Source organism: Cuculus canorus, chromosome 17 (assembly GCF_017976375.1).
Source record: "Cuculus canorus isolate bCucCan1 chromosome 17, bCucCan1.pri, whole genome shotgun sequence".
Classification (NCBI taxonomy): domain Eukaryota; kingdom Metazoa; phylum Chordata; class Aves; order Cuculiformes; family Cuculidae; genus Cuculus; species Cuculus canorus.
In genome coordinates this window covers 9,620,285-9,638,659 of record NC_071417.1, presented here as the reverse complement: position 1 = coordinate 9,638,659, position 18,375 = coordinate 9,620,285, and the positions used below count along the sequence as shown (strand labels likewise).

Genomic DNA, 18,375 nt, shown 5'->3' with positions numbered 1-18,375 from the left:
ATTCACACACTACAAACTCAGGGTCATTTAAGGGCATTCTGCAGCCTGCTGGATGTTACAAGATGCATTCACTTTCTCTGCTTGCATTCATGTTCATTTAATATCTGAGGAAAGCTTTTTCCTTAATGGGTACCTGAATTTTTTGTTCTAGAAACTTCTTCCCTGAATCCACTGCTGCTTCCAGCTGCTGAAGCAGGGATCGAATTGTGTCAATCTTGGACGAGACGCCGTTTTCTGCAGTCTTTTCAGAGTTCTTTGGTTGAATAGTGTGACTAAGAGTTGGGAGTCCGCTTATTAGCCTTAAAGTTAAAGACCGGATCCGCAACCAGATGGTTTCTTCCTCTAGTGAGAGCTTCCTATGTTCTTCAGAAATGTCCCTAGAGAAAGGCACCAAATGTTTTCAGGCAAATACTTCGATTTTGCAAAGCAGCAAGCTTCACTCAGGTACAAAAGCCTGCCAAACTGATCCAATACTGTATGAAGAGGAAGGAGCAGTCAGAAATTCAGAAAACTGTATTAATATGCAGAAGGGCAGCACTGCTAGAAGTGATGAGTGATGCTTGTTAAGTTATCAGTCAGCCAGGCTAGAGAACATTTAAATATGACAGTTGCCCTGGAAGGGTTTCCTTCACTGTGTGTGACCTAAGGAACAGGTGTGACTCCACAGATGAAGATATTTCTACTCACCTGTCTTTTGGATCCCAGCTAAACAAGACCGTCAGGTCTCTGTTGTCACGCAAATCTTCCCATGGAATGTCATCCTCATCTGGACTCAGACTCATGGACTTTATACTTTCTTCTAAACTGGTTGATCTGTAGGTAAGAACAAGCAACATTAAATCAAATATTTGATCAGTGGAAACAGAACATACAGCTCATTAACAAACCATTTTCTCTCCACTGCTGCTCTTCCTACGTCAGATACGTTACACGTACATGGTACTGACAAGGAGGCTGAAAGAGCAAATTGGCAGCAGGGACAAGTAGCTCACAGGTTTTTGCCAAAAAGCTGTGGGCACACCTCACTAAGGTCTCACTTGGCGAGTGCTCTGCCTATGCACAATTTGTTTCACATGCAAGGTGCTGCACTGACAGCTGCTGTACTTACATATTTGCTTCAAGTAGGAGGTCTAACAACATCCGTTCTGTGCGAACTTGTGCAAAGTGAAGAGAAGAGTTCAACCTGTTTCTAAATGCAATGAATTCTGGGATCTTCTCAAATGCACCGTATTTGTAGGCTTGAATGATATATTCTGAGGTCTGGAAGAAAACACACACCATCTCCGTATTAGTTACTTCCATAAATACAGAATGACCAGAGTTTAACAAGGTCACTGCTAAGAAACTACATTTCTAAGGTTGCTTGTCCAAGTCGCCCCAGTAGTTTTGCTGCTTTGAGAGTACCCAGATGCTCCACCGAGCAATGTGATTTAATAACCAAAGCAACACCGAGAAAGGTCATGCTACTGCCACCACCGAGACTGAAAAATACATAAAGGGGAGAGATGATTTTGGAAAGTTGCTGGGTTTTTTGGTTTGGGTTGGGTTTTTTTGAGATGCATTATTCAAATAATTTCATTGTGAGAATGACTTTCAGGCAAAATAAATGCATCCCAGATTTTCAGGAACTGGCTTGGATGTGTATCACATATTACCACAACATAGATTAAAAAAAACTACTCACACATTTTTTTGTTTCTCTTTTTTATTAGATTTTTGAATACAGCATCACAAGATAATCACGTAGTGTATACATTGCAATACAATCTTAAACACCAAAGGAAATTGTCAGGGTCCATGGCATAGTTCGCTTCCCCTCTGATGAAATGCAGCAATATAAGGCACACAACTAATATTTCACATCAATCCAAGCAATCTCCAGAACGAGATTTATATGATGAAGGACCCCCAAATAAGCACTATTTTAATGAAAATCTAGAACTGTAGAGGCAGAGTGAACTATTTATGCTTCCAGTCAGGACAGATGGCTGCATCCTCTACATCAGAATTACTCCACAAGTGATAAATTCTGCCAAATCAAGTATTTTTTTCTGAACAAGATTATGAAATGCACCAAAGATGAGAGGCATCAAAAAAGGCCTCTGGTTAACTGAGTTTATAGGGTACAAATGGACTCAACGTGTCTGTAAGGCTCTGAAAGACTAGAAGCTAGCACTCACAGATGAAAGCCACCTCTTTTTTTGCCCCTCCAAAATAATAAATGTCCTCTAGGACACTTTGTTTTTTTTTTTCCCCCTAATAAATTTGGTTATTTGTACTGTATGAAAAAAATATGCCAAATATTCAACAACATACCCTCTGATAAACAGCCTTGCAGAGTTCATTGTCAGGCTGCAGGATTGCGCTATGGGTGCTAATTCAACTGCATCGACGTGCTTTTTAAATCCCCACAGGACACGTTGGTGTTTGCCTGCAGTATCTGGAGAAATTAAAGACGGACGGACACAAGAAAATTAGAGATTACTTATGATTCTGCATATTTAAAGGAGGACTATCTTGAGAAGGGTAAAGTTGCCTCTTTAGTTTTGGCCAAATATAGCAATACTGCCTTCTCTTTCCTCCCTGTCCTTGCCATCCTCTCCCAGAGCAGAAGTATTACGTCAGGACTGAACAGCATCCTAAATGGCTGTTACTCATTCACTCGAAGTGAATCCTGTTTAAGTTCAGCAAGTCAGAAGGAAAATGTAGTTATCCAAAGCCACCGGTCTGAATCAGTAGCTATATTTGTATGCCAGACCATTCGTTTACATCCCACGCTTCCTGTTCTAGGCAGAGTCCCACGCACAGTGTGCGCTGTAGCAGACATTCCAACTATCTTCAACATCAACCAACAGAGGAGCAGGCAGTATCTGAAATGGTGTAAAAAGCTAACTTTTAAAGGACAGACCTTCTTTAACATCACAGTTAGATGCTGTTACAGGAGCTGGAGTGAGAAGCTGCTATCACGATCTTGAGTATGAACGGGCAACCTCAGCAGAACGACAGCAGCATAGAAACTGGTGGCAGATTCTGACCTTGTGATACTTGGGATAAGCCTATGGCAAGGAATCCATCTCTTCTTTGGTCTCCACTCTTGTCAAGCCATCATCCAGGTGAACAGTACCCTGAACTGAGCCTTCACCTCCTGCAATTTGCACCTCACAGTTGGTTTAAAGGACACCTCCTAGCTGCAAATTAGCCCAGCTTTTGATACATTTCCCAAATAAAAGGATCTTAAGGTGACAACCACCGAACGTGTCCAGAACACAAGAAAGATTTGGCTACTCAAGATCAGCAACTCCTCACGGTTCTTTGGTTGCAATACTCTGTCTCCAAGAAGAGACATGATGTGAGTAGGTTCCAGAGTTGCATCCTGATCTTGCAGCATGAGAATTATACAATGCCGATTGCATCACCTTTGCCTCTCTTGCAATCATTTAAGGTGCGGTAGGTGAGGCTGGTTGAGCCATCCGGGCACTGCCTTTTCAGGATTTCTGGAACACAAGTTGAGCAGCATTCTCCTGGCAACAGCACTCGGACTGTGGCTGTCTTCACCCATGCACAGACGTTGAGCTATTGGAGATAACCCGCTTTTCTCTGCTTCAAGCACCTTTATCCTTCATGCCAAAGAGAAAAGCCTTCTTCCAAGGTAGCCACACCTGAAGTTACTTCAGATTGTTTTCCAGGAATAGATGATTTCTTGATGCTTTACAACGCAGTCTTCTCAAGCAAAGAAGTCACATCTGGTAGTCTTTTCAGTGCATTTTTTCACCTGGCACCTAGCAGCCAAAGGTTTTACGCAGACAGCTGGACCCAGGCGTGCATTCATTAACATCCACCCAGTGACTTTTAAACAAGACTGAACAAGTTACTCCTCATTAAAAAAAAGCCACCTCTACCAACAGACATGTAGAAGAAAGCTGTCTGGATCCAGGGCTTCATTCCAGCACAAAACATTCCACCCAGGAACACAGAGACTTAGCAAGTAGAATCGGTGCTTAAACAAATGAGCAAGTGAGGGAAGTAGATGAGAGAAAGCTCCCACTGTACAATCCCCGTGCTGCTTTGTGCATCCAGCTCCCTACAGCGGAATTCCTGTCAGGCACAGGTCACAGGCACTCAGCATCTACCTTCCAGCACAAGTAAATGGCAACTGGTATCCTGTACACAGGAATAACATGGGCTGCCAACAGAGCAAAGGTACTTTTTTGAGGGATTGCCTTATTATTCAGTACAGGCAAGTCTTGTGTTTTTAACTGTTTCTGGGATGGTGGGAAAGCAAGTCATATGGCTGCAGAGCCAACTCAGTCAGTGGCTGATTGCAAAAGTTACAACTGGATTGCATCTTTGTTTCTCAAGTAAAAATAACTTTCTTTACCTACCTGTCAAGAGTAATCAAACTGTAAAACATAAATATACAGAGTATATTCCCACTCCCAGACTGGGGTTGCCCTGCAAGTGTTAGAGAGATGGACTGACATGCCTTCCCTATCACAATTCTGGACTACTTCTCTTCCTATTTGCCCAACATATTTCCATCAAGACTTCAAGAATGTGTTGTTCCACTGTTCTCCTACCTAATCCATTTTTCATGGATTCCATGGGAATTCTGAAACAGAACTAACATTTTCCCTATGAATGCACCAGAACATATTAGAGTGTAGTTTTCAAGTAGGATTATTAACAAGTACACTTAGTAACCAGCAAACTACAAGCATGCTAGATACCTAGGGCATGGTGGGCATTTTAGGAAGCACCTGATCTCTTTGGAGGAATTCAGCTCCTCTCTCCTTACTATTCCTCCATTCCAATCCCAAGATTCTCATTCCAGACAACTTGATTTTTATTCACGCCGTTTTTAGAGGTGAACTGAACACAGCAGGTAGTTCCCACCATGACAAGACCAAGTTTTGCACTTTGATCCTACCACTTCAAAATAACGCAGTTGGTCACGGGCTCTGCTCTGCCTTCAGTGAAGCTGAGTTTTTTCCTTCTGAATTCACCCCACTTGATTCCTTGCACTTTCCCTACTTTTTTAAGTCATCTGCATTGCCCACCATCCCTTCGTGCTAAGGACAGCCAACACGAGAACACACTGCCCCAGTGACCGTAACAAAGGATCTGTAAGTAGGCCACGGCCAGCTTGACCCGCCATCCCCTGCTGCTGCATGACCTTCCAAAATGCTAGAAATTAAGTGACAACAGAACTTATTTACCACATGACACTTCACTTAAATTACAGCATAAAATCACAATCCATTAATTTAAAAGTAATTATACTTTTTTTTTTTTAAGAGCATTAAAACTGGCTTTTATAAATAGAAAACTAAAGCAAACCCCCATATAACTAAGTTACAAACTCTTGTAATGAAAAACACAGGTGAGGCAATTTTTACTATAAAGAAAGTTGCAGGAAATTCCTTTGTGTTATTAACCACTACATTTCTGTAAGCTGACTCAGACCACAGACTTCTCTAAGGCATCTTGATGTAAATGCTCTGATACAATGGAGGTTTCTTTCAACTTACATCTTTCTGGTTGGAGTGGAAAAACCTGAGTGCAAAATTGCAGGATTGGGATGCAGCAGCGTAGTGGCCCAGTGACCCTGCATAGCGCGTCAGAAGATAGCTGCAACACAAAACAGCACGAGTCAGATATCGGCACACAACCTGGGGAATCCTGCATTTCAAACACAGCTCTGAACAGCCAACTGCAGCACAGTCCAGCTTTAATTAAAAATCTGGAGATTTAATAGATGGCAATCACAACACTCATGTTAAAATTTAACCTTTTAAAAGTAATGGAAGAGGTTTTCATTTTTTACTAAACGGCACGTGGGAGCTTGGAGTTCCTCTATCCCCTTTAGTGTGCAAAAGCTTTATTTATATACCCACTCACACACTAACCAAGGCATGACCAGTTGTGTATGTTTTAACTAGTGCTTGCAATGACACAAGCCAGAACACCAAGCTATGACTGGCATCAAGATACAGCATTTCACAAGTTTTTCACATTCCCTGTAGTCAATAATCCCAAAACCCCCAAATCACACAGGAGAGATACTCCATGAGAAAGTAAGCATAATTCAGCAGATAGGTCTCATGTAATTCAAAACATTTTTACACAGCACTGCATCAAATTCTGATAATCTACTAATTTTCAGTAGCAAGGGGAACTGAAGATCTCAGGACTGGTTACTGGAGGGTCACCATCACTGATTATTCTCAGTATATACTACCCACCCGATGGTGTCGTGCTGTATGTGTTTTGCATCAAGGCTGGAATAGAGCTCTGCAACAGGTTCGAATGCACCAAGCCTGCAGTAGATTCGAATAAGCAGCAATTTAAACTGAGCATTAGAAGGACTATGAGACAACCCTTCTTCTAAGAGTGTTAGGCACTGCCACACAGCCGCCTCTTCACCTGGTGACAAAGACAAAACACACAGACAGGTGTGATCAGAGAGAGGCACTGAACAGACAGCACAGTTCGCTTTGGCATTGAAGCTTCCTTACGTTGCACAGCTTTTGAAACGATCCCATGCATTTACACATGGAGGTCACATCCATCAGCCACAGTGCTGCCCTTAAAACACCCATCCCAGCACTACAACCGTTCTCCGAGGGAGGAATCATTCCTCACAGGGGATATCTAGCTCCCAGTTGCACAGAGCAAAGCACTCACACAGACACACTGCTGGAGAAGTGACCCTTCTTGAGTTCTGGACTGTTCAGGATTTCTAGCTTATACATACCGAACACTCCTAAGCATTATGCAAGAGAGCAGCATAACCAAGAATTCAAGAGTCCACACTCCACCAGTGATTGGCCAGGAACCCAAGAGTGTATTTACCCTGGTTAAAGACTAAATCTTCCTTGAGACAGACAACTGCGTAACTGGTGGCTACGCTGAAGGTCAGGAATATAACAGCCACCACTGTGGGATTAGGAGACCAACAGGCAGAGCAGATGTAGAGTACAGGAATACTTAAGACAGGGCAACAAGTCTCAGCAGAAGGTCTAGCAGCAGGGGATTCACAAGAAAAAGTGTGCCAGGGAGGGAAGGGAACAATCTCAAAACATCTCTGATATCAGAAGGGAACTGTCAGCAGAACTTGTGCAAAGGGAGAGAAAATATTACCTACATGGCAAAGTCAGAACACGCTTCTGGAGACAGCCAGCCAGCACTGAGCTGCAAGAGCCAGCAGCAAAACTCACACAATTTTAGGAACATACCTTCCAGCCACAGATCAAGCAGCAGGTGAACTGCAAGCAAGCAGTAATAATCGGAAAACTGCAATTCAGTTTTCAAACAAGATTTCCCTAAAAAGGAAAAAACATTACCCTTGAATTACTAACAGTGTTTTCAGCTGCTTTGCACATTGTCAGCATTATCAAATGACACAGCTATCTGGCAGATGATAACCACAGCTTAATTTATAAAAGCCAAAGTTTCCTTAAAAACAAACACCTGTACGCATGCTACATTTGTTCATCACGTGAGTGGACTTTGGGTCCCTTCCTATGCTGACACCTGCTGGAAGGAAAAGACTCTCCTACAGCTGCAAGATATACAAATTAATAATACTCTTGCCCACGTATTTGTCTTATGAACACGGTGAAAAAGCCTGGCTTTCCTTAAAGGCACAGACAAGTCTGAAAACACAGTAATGTACCCTCTGAACTACCCAGGAATGTCTCATTTATCTTTTAAGATACACAACTGAAAGGAGAAAAAGTAAAGTGAAACAGATAATTCAGGTACACCCAAGGATATACTCATAAAGGAGAAAGCAAAGTATTATCTAGTGGCATGACTGATGCTATCAGTGCTGTTCCATCCCCCCCAAAAAAGCTGTGAACTTCCGCTCATAAAAAGCTCCAAATGAACACAACATTAATTTCAAGACTTTTCTCACCAAACTCCAATCCATGGTGGTATCTTAACATCAGCTCCCGGACCACAGTCAGCTTTTGCTTCTTGTCCATCGCGTGATAGATACCGAGCAATCTTGAGAGCTGCACCACACACAAGTGTTGTTGCAGGGCTTTGATATCAGCTGGCAGTGCGATTTCATTCTCTGCTGTTGCCGACAGTGGGATTACTTCCAGCAACTGACTGATGAACTGAAAGAGAAACACTGTTAAATCCTGCAGGGCACCTGGGACTGCATCAATGGAAAATATCATTTCAAGCAAATAAAGCAAGCTAGAAATGTCAGCATCAACCCTGCCGTCACAGTGAAATCAGTGGTTGAAGAGCTGTCTTATAAAAACAAAATATTCGGAAAGGCCAGGAACGCCCAGCCCTGGTTGCACCCAATTGCTTTAATTAAGTTTCAAATAGATGGAGGAAAATAAATACATCACCAGCAAGTTTCCAATACATTGCCACACAAGGGAGTTCAAGCACCTGTTAATGCTCACAGTAATAACATATGCAATTAAAATAATTAGCCACTGAAAGGCTTGAGAGCCCAAGTCCAGGAAATAGTGGTTTTGTACTAGCTATTACATTTTCTCTCAACTCTGAAGTAATGCACTGCACTCAGCGAGGTCATCATCTTTGATTAATGACTTATTTTTTTAATTAAGTTGCAAGAAAAGCAGCCTCTCATTGTTTACAGATTTAATAAGAGACAGCAGACTTCTCGCAACATGCAGTCAGGGCTGGACAGTGGCTTTTTGTTGCCGTAAAATCCAAAACTGTTTACAAACCTAAAACTGAATTAAAGCCAATGAACATTTACCACATTTGGCCTTGAAACACAGGAACTGCATCAAATGCACACCTGAGAAGAGAGTAAAAATTCTTTGACTGAAACTGCTCAGTGTATCCGATGTTCACTGTATCTTCTGCAGCGCAAAGTTTTTGGAATTTAAAACACAAGGTAAAAATCGAAGTTTCCTGTCTTTTAATATGATCCACAGGTATTTTAAGATAAAGGGACCAGGGTGCAAACAAGCGCCACAGTTCCTGCCAGCGCTTCTTTTATTTCTTCCTACCTGTGCGTATTGGTTGGATGGGAGGAGATCCACAAATACTTTGAGATCAGTAAAACAGCAGGGTTTGTCTCCAAATTTTTTGAAGTATTGGAACATTAGTTCTTCTGGATCACCTAGGAAAAAGGCCAGTTCATCTTTTTAGCATGCTCCACTAAAAGCTGAATCTGTAAAATCACCACGAGACAAGTTTCCTAACACTTTCGGGTTTTTTCCCGCTTTGATATTATAGAGTGATTAAGAAAAGGGAAAGCCGCACTACTGCAGATTTTAACAGAAGCTCAACATCTTTCGTAACCAAGGACATACAAAAAAAAACCTCAAGGGCTTCATTCAAGCTACTTTGGCAGCTAAGAGCTCAGCATTACAGGCATGTACACAACCTCTGCTTATCTAACAGTAACTTACTTTTTGGGTGGAAATACAAAAGGAACTAGCAAGTTGCACAAACATTGCTCTAATCACATTCTCTCCTTCACTGAGTCCCTAAATATGAATTTTAAATGCAAGTTTTTAAAAGGCAAAACCTGACGCTACTGCCAAAAAAACATAATGGAAAAAAAAAACCATCCAGAGATTACATCATAACAGCAGGACATTCTACAAAAGCAGAGCATCAGGAACGCATTTTTCATTACCATGTCAGTGACCACATGCTGCTGCATGATCCTCGTTCCAAGTTTGTGTTGTCTCTAAAAGATTAATACATCACCCAGGTAGTGACTCTTACCTAGTTTATATTCATCGTTACAACCTCTGTATCGCAAACGCTTGATCAGCTCCAGTTTAGCTAAATATGGTCCCCGCAGTGGCCGAGAGCTCTTCGATTCTTCCGTTATCCTCTCCTCTATAAATTTCACAGCTTGCTCTATAGAATAATGTACCTCTCCTTCCAAAGAGCTGTGCAATTAAAGAGACAAAAGGTTCTTTGCTTTTTCCCATTGCTACGGCATTGATAACACGTGCTCAGCATATTCCCAGGGTACTCTCAAGGAAATCTGGCATGATGGATTCTCTAACACAATCACCATGAAAACCATGAACTGGAAGAGTTCTATAGTGTAGAAACCACTATTTATACAGCTGCTTCCAATAAACTATTGCAGGCCTCAAAAACAAAGCAGAGGGAACACATCATTTGGGGTCTGATGTCAAGAAGTCGCCTGAAGACACACGCAGCACTGTACTGAATAAATGAGTGCAAAAAATTGCTGTAGCACAAGGGAAAAACAAATCCATGGCAAAATGGTTAACTTACTGCTCTTCTTCTGGTGGAGGCGTCCAGGCTTCATCGATGAGTTGAAACACTGAATCAAAGTAAGTTATGTAGAACTGCCAATCATCTGAGCTGAAACAAAAATCAGGCACAAAACAAAGTTTAGAGAATTGCCGAATCAGTAACTCACTTCTAAAACTGCATTTCTTGCAAAAGCTGAATTGAAGGAATAGCACATATTCACATCACAGAAAAAAACTACTGTAATAAGAATTATTTCTCCTTGAAAAGGGCTCACATCTTAAGAATCCTGAACTTCTTGAAATGTATTAAAGGACATGATTCCAATAAAGAACTGAGGGAAGCTACAAATTCTTCTCTTAACATTTGCATTCCAATCAGAGCTCATGTATATCCTCACAAAATGCTAAGGCATAAGTTTCTCCTACCCATGTTCAAAGCAATTAGAGTATAGAACAGGAGATGTCAAATACAAAGAGCTAAAGCTGAAAATGTCCTTATATCAGTTCTACGCATTGTCAGTGTTGTGTTCAACCGTCCTGAACAGCTGATGCCCATATTCTCCAGTTTTCCCCACTGCAAACACATTTAACTAACATTAAATACAAAGAACAACTTCAAGAAACATTTTGCTGCCCCTATGGACAGTGGATGCAGACAGAACCTTCTTATCTTCCAGCCTCTGTATTTAACTTATACGTAAGATTAGAGTACAGCTAAATACAAAAAGCAAATAACAAATCTCTCTTGACGGCTCCAAGAGACAGATTTGATCATATGAGTATGCTCTCTCCCAATGCATCTGTTCATAGCATTACATGCATTTCCAGCATGAGGTCTGGCCAAGTGAAAGAGATGAAGTTCCAGAAAATCAAATGTAAATGCAGTTCTCCTTTCCCACCATGTGACTTATGGCTGGACAACCAACCTTTAGAAATAAGGGGAGAAATAACATTTTATTGCATTAACGTGTCACTAAAGTCAGCCTTCAAAGAGAAGCGACAACAGTCCTGACCCTAACTCTCCCTGTGGCCTTCACCAGGTCCCTTTAACATTCCATTCTGCTGCCCTTCTCCTTAGGCTTTGGAGTGGAAACGTTTGGAAGCACTTCGAGATCCTCTGATGTTCTCTTCTAACCATCATTTACAGAAGCTGCCAAACAAGGCAATTTGCAACCAGACCAGTGTTTTTCTTCAGTTTTTCAGTAGGACTACAGAAATACCATCTCACTTTTTCAGCAGCAGCCTTCTCGACAGCGCATTGCACTCTGGCCACCTACACAGCTTCTTGTACATTGCCATACACTTGTTCTCACGGCTTTGCAGCTCACTTGTCAGCTTCTCTAAATTAAAAACAGAAGGGAAAATTTATTTAATCGGCGCATTTCCTTCTCTGCTTTCTGCACAAAGCTTCTTATTAAAGCCACAGATGTAAACCAGTCAGTGTTAGAGAACAGGAGAGAGGCCCTTGAAGGACAGAAAGGACAGGTTTGCTATGGAATCCCTCATATGCCAATTCCTTAAACTGCAAGTGCATTTTAAACACCAGGAGTCCAGAAAAATGTAGGATATTAGGAACAACCACTTTTTTATTTTAAGATGACAGCTATAACAAACTAGAATGCTATCAATTTACTCCTGCTAAGCGCACTGCTGCAAAGCCCATCACTAAATGACACTGAAACACCACAAACAACTGGGTAACACCAGCTTGCATAAAAGCACCTCCAGAGCCTGCATCCATGTTTGAAACTGGTGCAAGGAGTCAGGCTTCTTACAGCCTTTTTGTTTGTAATCGGTGGACAAGTCTGAGGGAAAGGAGAGCTGCTGCTCCTTAACACAACTGTGATTATTAACTGACAGAATAAGTTACCTCCTAGCTTTCCTCTCACGACATCCAAAGCTTCCTTATACTTCTCCAAACGTTCCAGAATCATGTAGTATAGTTCGACCTTAGAAGAAATATTAGATTGCAATGAAATTTGCTAGTGAAACAATATACAGGTGTGCCAAGAAATAAAGTGGCTTGTGTTATTGTCATTAGAAACAGGAGATAGCCAGGACTCTGCAATGCTATCTTTAGCATCCCAGGGTGGAACATTCAGGAATTTAGGTCTTTTTTCCATTCTCAGTCCTGAAGTTTCTCTTGGGACCTCCCAGGGAGCAAACGTAAGTACTTCATCAGTCAAATCAAATGCCAAAAACTTTCCTTGGCCATGCTCCTCCAGATCTCTCTCAATCCACTGCTCTTGGGTTTTCTTTCTACCCCACTACATTTACTTTCAGAACACTGCTATATCTTGGGAAACTGTTAAAATAACCAGCTTCCTTGAACAATGCATTCCTTGTCTCAGTCATGCTTAAATCAAGCTAAAAGTATTTGTAAGTCTTACTTCAGCCTCAGCTTCAATCTTGTCCTCTTTCACCATTTTTTCCACCATTCTCTCAGCTAGTGGCAAAAACATCGTCTTTGAGAGGTTTTCATCCTGTGCTGAAATGGACTGAGGAAGAGAAGAATTATTGTAACGGCTCATCAACTTTTTGTGTTGTCTCTCATCCACTGGTCTCTCACCCATTAGAAGAGACTAAGAAAACAACCCCAGGTGCTTGAATCCCCCCTCCTCAGGCACACATTCAGAGCTGCCATCTGCCACGTGCAGAGTGCAACCGCTCTGCTAAAGGGTGGCAGTAAAACTGGTGAGGGTACTGAAAAACTCACCCACAATTACATTGTGCAGAGACTTGTAAATCTAGGCACACAACACCCATAGCAAACAACATGCAGCAAGAATATATTTGTGTTTTCCACAGCACAGTATTTTAGAGAACGTGATTAATGCCTCCATGCTTATTTTTTGCTTGGCCAACACTCTGTCAGGTTGTTTGATAAGAACCTGAATCTGCTATCTCACTCAACAGCAGCACAGCTGAGCTGCTGTTGATTCCTGCAGACCTCTGGCAGTTTTAAAGACATGCCAAGTCCAGAGCTCTCATTTATTTCCTCCGAGACCCTTCATAACCTAGTTCCAGAGAGGAAGGGTTCTGCCTAAGGAGCTGCAGATGTCTGTGGGTTTATTCATTAGCTCTCTAACTTAAAAGGCTGTCCAGATACGAGAATAACTGAAGTTGTATAAACACGGTGAGGCAGACCAGGCAAATTGCATTATAACAACACCAGAGCAGTAACTCTGAAACACATCTACAATGCTGCTTAAGGAGGGCTCAGCCCTTCTCCCAGTGTTGTACAGAAATAGTTCAAACACACATTTCACTATAATATTTTCACTCAGAACACTTCTATATTTGCACTATACCTGCAGCAAAAGTCAAACTAATTTGTAACACTGTACACACCTGCATAATAAGGCTCATCACAGACCAAAAATAGTATGGATTTTTGGGTACAATCTTATAAAGTGCCATTCCAGCCTGAAAAATGTAAGACAAAATTTCATCATTCCTGAAGCATATCTGACAATGCAAGCAAAGCAACAACGATGGCAGCAGACAGCACAGAATTAACAAGACAGGAGGACTTCTATCAACCCCTGAGCCCTCCCAATCCCAACACACATTGCTGAAGAAGAAAACAGAGGGCGGAATGTTTCAAAGATGAAATACTTTGTGTAGGGCTGACAAGGAACGGCAGTGAGCATGTGCATGTATGCTAAGGAGATGGGAGCTTTAGTTAGAAGTGGTAACTATGTGAAGAAGCAGAAAACTGATTCTTTAGGAGCGAGGGGGATATTTCCAGTGCTGATTTTCACCAGTCAGTGCTAAAAGGCACTGCAAAGCACACACTTCCTTCATGTAAGTGACTGCCCTTCGCCACTCCTTTTGTACATGCACACACTCAGGTACCTGACTCACGAGATCACCTATCCCTGCAAAGCAGTGGTTAAGCAACGGTCGTGCTGAAAGCTTGGCTGTATCAAAGCAGAGTCAAAATAGTCAAGATTCTCCAGTCTATCAGAGAAACTGTTATTCACACATTTCTCTCGCAGATTTCCAGTGTCTGTATATAACAAACACCACACAAAATCTGTAATTAATTTTAAGAAATTATACATAATACAGTCTGCTGCCACACATGGACTTTTGTGCCAGTTTCCCAATCGCTGCCTCAGTTTGCACTTTCCAGTACTTTCAGCTGAAACACCCCAGAACACAGGATGCTGAGGTTTATTTTCACTCTTGAAGCAGTTGTATCCACGCACTCTGTGCATCTCTAAGTCCTTAGGTCAAATGCATGGGCCAATTTGGAACATCCTACTCTGACAATGTCTATATAACTTAACTAGATACATGTTTGCATGACATTTTAAACATACAGAAGGTCAGATAAATGTTAAATATTGTTATTTGCAAGACTGGCATTTTTCCACTCATGGTTGTGCAGGAGCACAGTTAACAGTCATGCCTCTGAAGTTGAGATTGTCATATGAGTCTTTTAACTGGATACACATGAATAACTTTGACCCTGTCTACAGCTTGAACTCAAACAGCATACAATTGTCATCAATGGAAAATAACATTTCTGCTCAATATATTCTTTTAGTTACTTAAGCCAAACTTATACAAATATTCAAGTCACCTTAGGACAGTGGCAATAAGAGGGAGTTTAGGACGCATTTACTTGGTGCTCTGTGCTTTTTTTTTTGCAGAAGAGCAAGCGCACATGCTTTGAAAAGAATCTTCCATTTATAGGCATTCTCCAGGCACCTAATTTGGAAGGGATGAAAACAAAACTAACCAGCGTGACACTGTTCTGCCAACGGAGAAGATGTACTTAAAGGGAGGGCTTTTTGGGTTTTCTTAACTGAATTTCAACCAATGCAAGACTGGTTACACATTAGATTCCAGAGGCAGGAGCATGGGCAAGATTCCTCTTCCCAAAGATACCAGCAAACTAAGGAGTAAATCAAGTCTGAAAACGTAAGCTCTTCTTGTATCTCTTCCAGAACCTCTTTACAATAATACACTTCTTCATCTGTAAGCATCGGACTGTTCAAGACAGATTGACAGAACCCTCCCGAAACAACCAACAGAATTGATGGGATCAGATATGCACACAAGAGGCACAGCAGTCCTACCCCCTGCAAGGAAAAGAAAACATTTGTCTTCAGACAATCAACCCCCTATGTAATGGTCTTTTCAGCCTTTCCATAAAAAACAACACAGTTTAACTTCTACATGAACCCAGCTTAGCTTTCTGGAAGATCACCTGAAACAGGAAAAAGCATTAACAGTTACACAGATAGAAGTACACCTTAAATGACCAGAATACAAATAGTGATGGTACCTGTTGCATCTTCTTGTATTCTCCGACCCTAGCATAGGCCATGAAGAGATGAGAGTGATACTCTTCACTGTTAGGAACCTTCTTTACAGCTGCCTCATACAGTTTTGTGACCAGTTCCGCTAAACCAAAACCAGATGCTTGAGTTAAGACAAATTTAGGAAGAACAGAGTTAACAGCAACAACTGAACTGCTCAGAAGCACTTCAGTCTTTTTCATCAGATCATTTTGGAGCATTAAATTAAAAGATGATTTCTACTCCTGCCAAAATGACTGCTCCACATGAATTACATATCAAAACACACTCTTATTGCAGGTTTACTTATGTTAATCACATCCCGTTATTTCCCTATTTTAGTGGTCTTAACAAGTAAAGTACAACTATCGTGACTGAATACTTAGTATAATATGCAAAGCTTTCTTACGTTTTCACCCTTCCAGATTTTTTCCCTACACATAAAATCATATCTCAGTGTAGTATTAGAAAGGTAAATGGAATTCACTTTTCACGTAGTTTACATATCCTCACCACACATAAACAAAACATCTAATTACAATTTTCTTGCATGACCAGAAGTGGAAGTGCCTAACGCCCACCAGTTCCTTTCTGAGTTATAAACCTAAAAGTTAGAAAACTGAGCTTAATGCTTATGCCAGTTGTTTAGAATCACAGAAAGATTTTGACATTTTCAGGGGTTTATGGTGAAGTTACAGATACACATAAAAATTGGGTATAATTCAAGAAACAGTGTTTTAACTCCACATACACATATAGAAAGAAATCAACTAGGAGAGCATAAGCAATTGCTGTACGGCAGACTGACACCAGGCACCCACTTCTACAAAAGTTGTTTCATCCCATTGTCACTGCTCCAGCAATTCCACGGTAAACGTTGCTACCAGCACCAAGAACCACAAGAAGCAGCCAGAAACAACAACCATTTAGAGCTGTAGATAAGCAGTATGTAAGGTCTGGCTTCTCTCAGAAAAGGACTTGCAATTCTACCCTGTCAAACATTTAGATTTAGTATTAAAATACCACACCACTACAAGGAATCGTACCGAAAAAGCTCATGCGGTCACACTGAGAGGCCAGAATTTCCCTTCTGGTTGTCACACAACTCTTCGAGGCCTGAACCCCTTGACTACAGACTCACAGATTTAAGTGCTCCAAACCACAGATCATGGGATTTGTCATTTCTACCACATACACACAACAAAATCCAGCAGCTTTCATTAAAAAAAGCATATTTGTAGGCTGACTGGGATGGATGATGATTAGCACGCCACTCATTTAGGAACAGCAGACACAATAATCTTAATGAGAGAAGCCTAAACTGTGTTTTTTGCTTTACAGACCCTAAAGGTGTCTATAGTAGGAGTCAGTGATCTTCTGTGAGCCTCTTAATAACGTGCCTACATGTGAACCCCAGACTTTGCACATTCCCCATGAAACCATGGGTCAGATATACCTCTGGAAAAGTGTAAATAATTGTAATTTTTAAAAGAGGCAAAGCAAAATGCTTACGTCTATGCATTTCCCGGTAAAGAATAGTTAGTGCTTGCAAGGAATTATCATCTGTGGGTTCAAGTGCTGCTACTTCTTGTGCCAGAGCATACGCTTCATCTTGCTTGCCAGTTCTCTGCAAGCCAATTGCCTTTAGAACCTATTGACACAACAGAGAGGCACTCGTTAGAAACACAGTTGGCATTTCCGAGGGAAAATCCCCTCATTCCCAGTGAGCAGAGGCTTTGCCCAACCACCTTGTTACTTCTGCAGAACTTCAGGTTTGATTAAGCTTCTAAACCACATGTTTGTAGAGAAAAACTCCCAAACACAAGCTCCACCAAACAGCATGGCTTTGCGTTTCTTAACAAATACGCTCCAAGGCATCCGTTGCCACCCTGTTTTCCCCCTGAAAACTGACCAGTCCTGCCCATTTTCATTCTTTTCTTTCAATAACGGGCCAGAGAGAAGTGACATAAATGAGATTCGGGTCAATGACACTCGCTTCATGCAGAAGCGGTAGGAGCTGTAGAGGAAAACCCAAAGGGAAAAGAGAAAAGTAGAAAGATAATCATATTTTCAGAAAACTGAAGAGAAGAACTCCTGTCCCTTCAACAGGGGCATAGCAAGGAGGGCAGTGAACAAGAGGTGGAAGAGAAAATGCTTCCAAAATCACCTTGTTATATTTTGCTAAGGACTACACCTCCCAAGGAAGTTTTGGTCCAAACTACTACGGATAAATCTCTCAACCAAAGGTCGAAGAGAAGCATTTATAACGGCACAGTCCATCTGCCAAGGCTGCGTGCGGCAGCTCTGACAGAGACGCAGGCAATTAGCTCAGGTGTAACCAATCACACTCTGGTCATTAGAGGCACCTCGCCAAGAGGCGCTGTACAAGTTTTCAGGCAAACACAACACTGTGCGAATCAGAACGGCCTGAGATGTTCCAGAGGGTTCAGAAAACACAGTGTCTCTGGAAGATCACGGACACTTCGAAAGGCACAGCAAAACACTCCAAGTCTCAGAAGTGCACTCACTAAATGAGGTCGGAGCAACTGCAATCGCACTCACCTTCGCACAGTGAAGATCCTTGTGTTTTTTGAGCAGTTTATCTGCTTGCTGGATTGCCATTTTATTATTGCCATTATCGAGATAATCTGCACAAGAACAACACACATAATGTTATATCAAAATACCAGACTGTTCTGGAGAGCTATCCCTAATTTTACTGTGGAGCATGTGCTGTCAGGCCATCAGCGCAAACCACATTTTCCTTGTACAATTACTACTAAACCAAGCGTTCACGAAACATGTCATGTTGTAGATGAAGT

The 18,375-nt window shown here is 41.6% G+C and overlaps 1 protein-coding gene across 2 annotated transcripts in view; it reads right to left on the bottom strand.

Moving 5' to 3' along the window:
- NAA25 (N-alpha-acetyltransferase 25, NatB auxiliary subunit) overlaps positions 1–18,375 on the bottom strand; it is a 30,197-nt gene that overhangs the window by 7,821 nt on the left and 4,001 nt on the right. For both annotated transcript variants that reach the window (XM_054082587.1, XM_054082588.1), the window contains exons 2-18: positions 18,116–18,201; positions 17,066–17,204; positions 15,541–15,659; positions 13,593–13,667; positions 12,632–12,739; positions 12,112–12,190; positions 11,470–11,581; positions 10,261–10,350; positions 9,733–9,902; positions 9,006–9,118; positions 7,919–8,126; positions 7,236–7,322; positions 6,243–6,423; positions 5,529–5,628; positions 1,109–1,260; positions 688–813; positions 134–377 (exon numbers count right to left, since the gene is read on the bottom strand). In XM_054082587.1, coding sequence (XP_053938562.1) covers positions 134–377; positions 688–813; positions 1,109–1,260; positions 5,529–5,628; positions 6,243–6,423; positions 7,236–7,322; positions 7,919–8,126; positions 9,006–9,118; positions 9,733–9,902; positions 10,261–10,350; positions 11,470–11,581; positions 12,112–12,190; positions 12,632–12,739; positions 13,593–13,667; positions 15,541–15,659; positions 17,066–17,204; positions 18,116–18,201 — 2,189 coding nt within the window. The remainder of the gene's footprint in view (positions 1–133; positions 378–687; positions 814–1,108; positions 1,261–5,528; positions 5,629–6,242; positions 6,424–7,235; positions 7,323–7,918; positions 8,127–9,005; positions 9,119–9,732; positions 9,903–10,260; positions 10,351–11,469; positions 11,582–12,111; positions 12,191–12,631; positions 12,740–13,592; positions 13,668–15,540; positions 15,660–17,065; positions 17,205–18,115; positions 18,202–18,375) is intronic.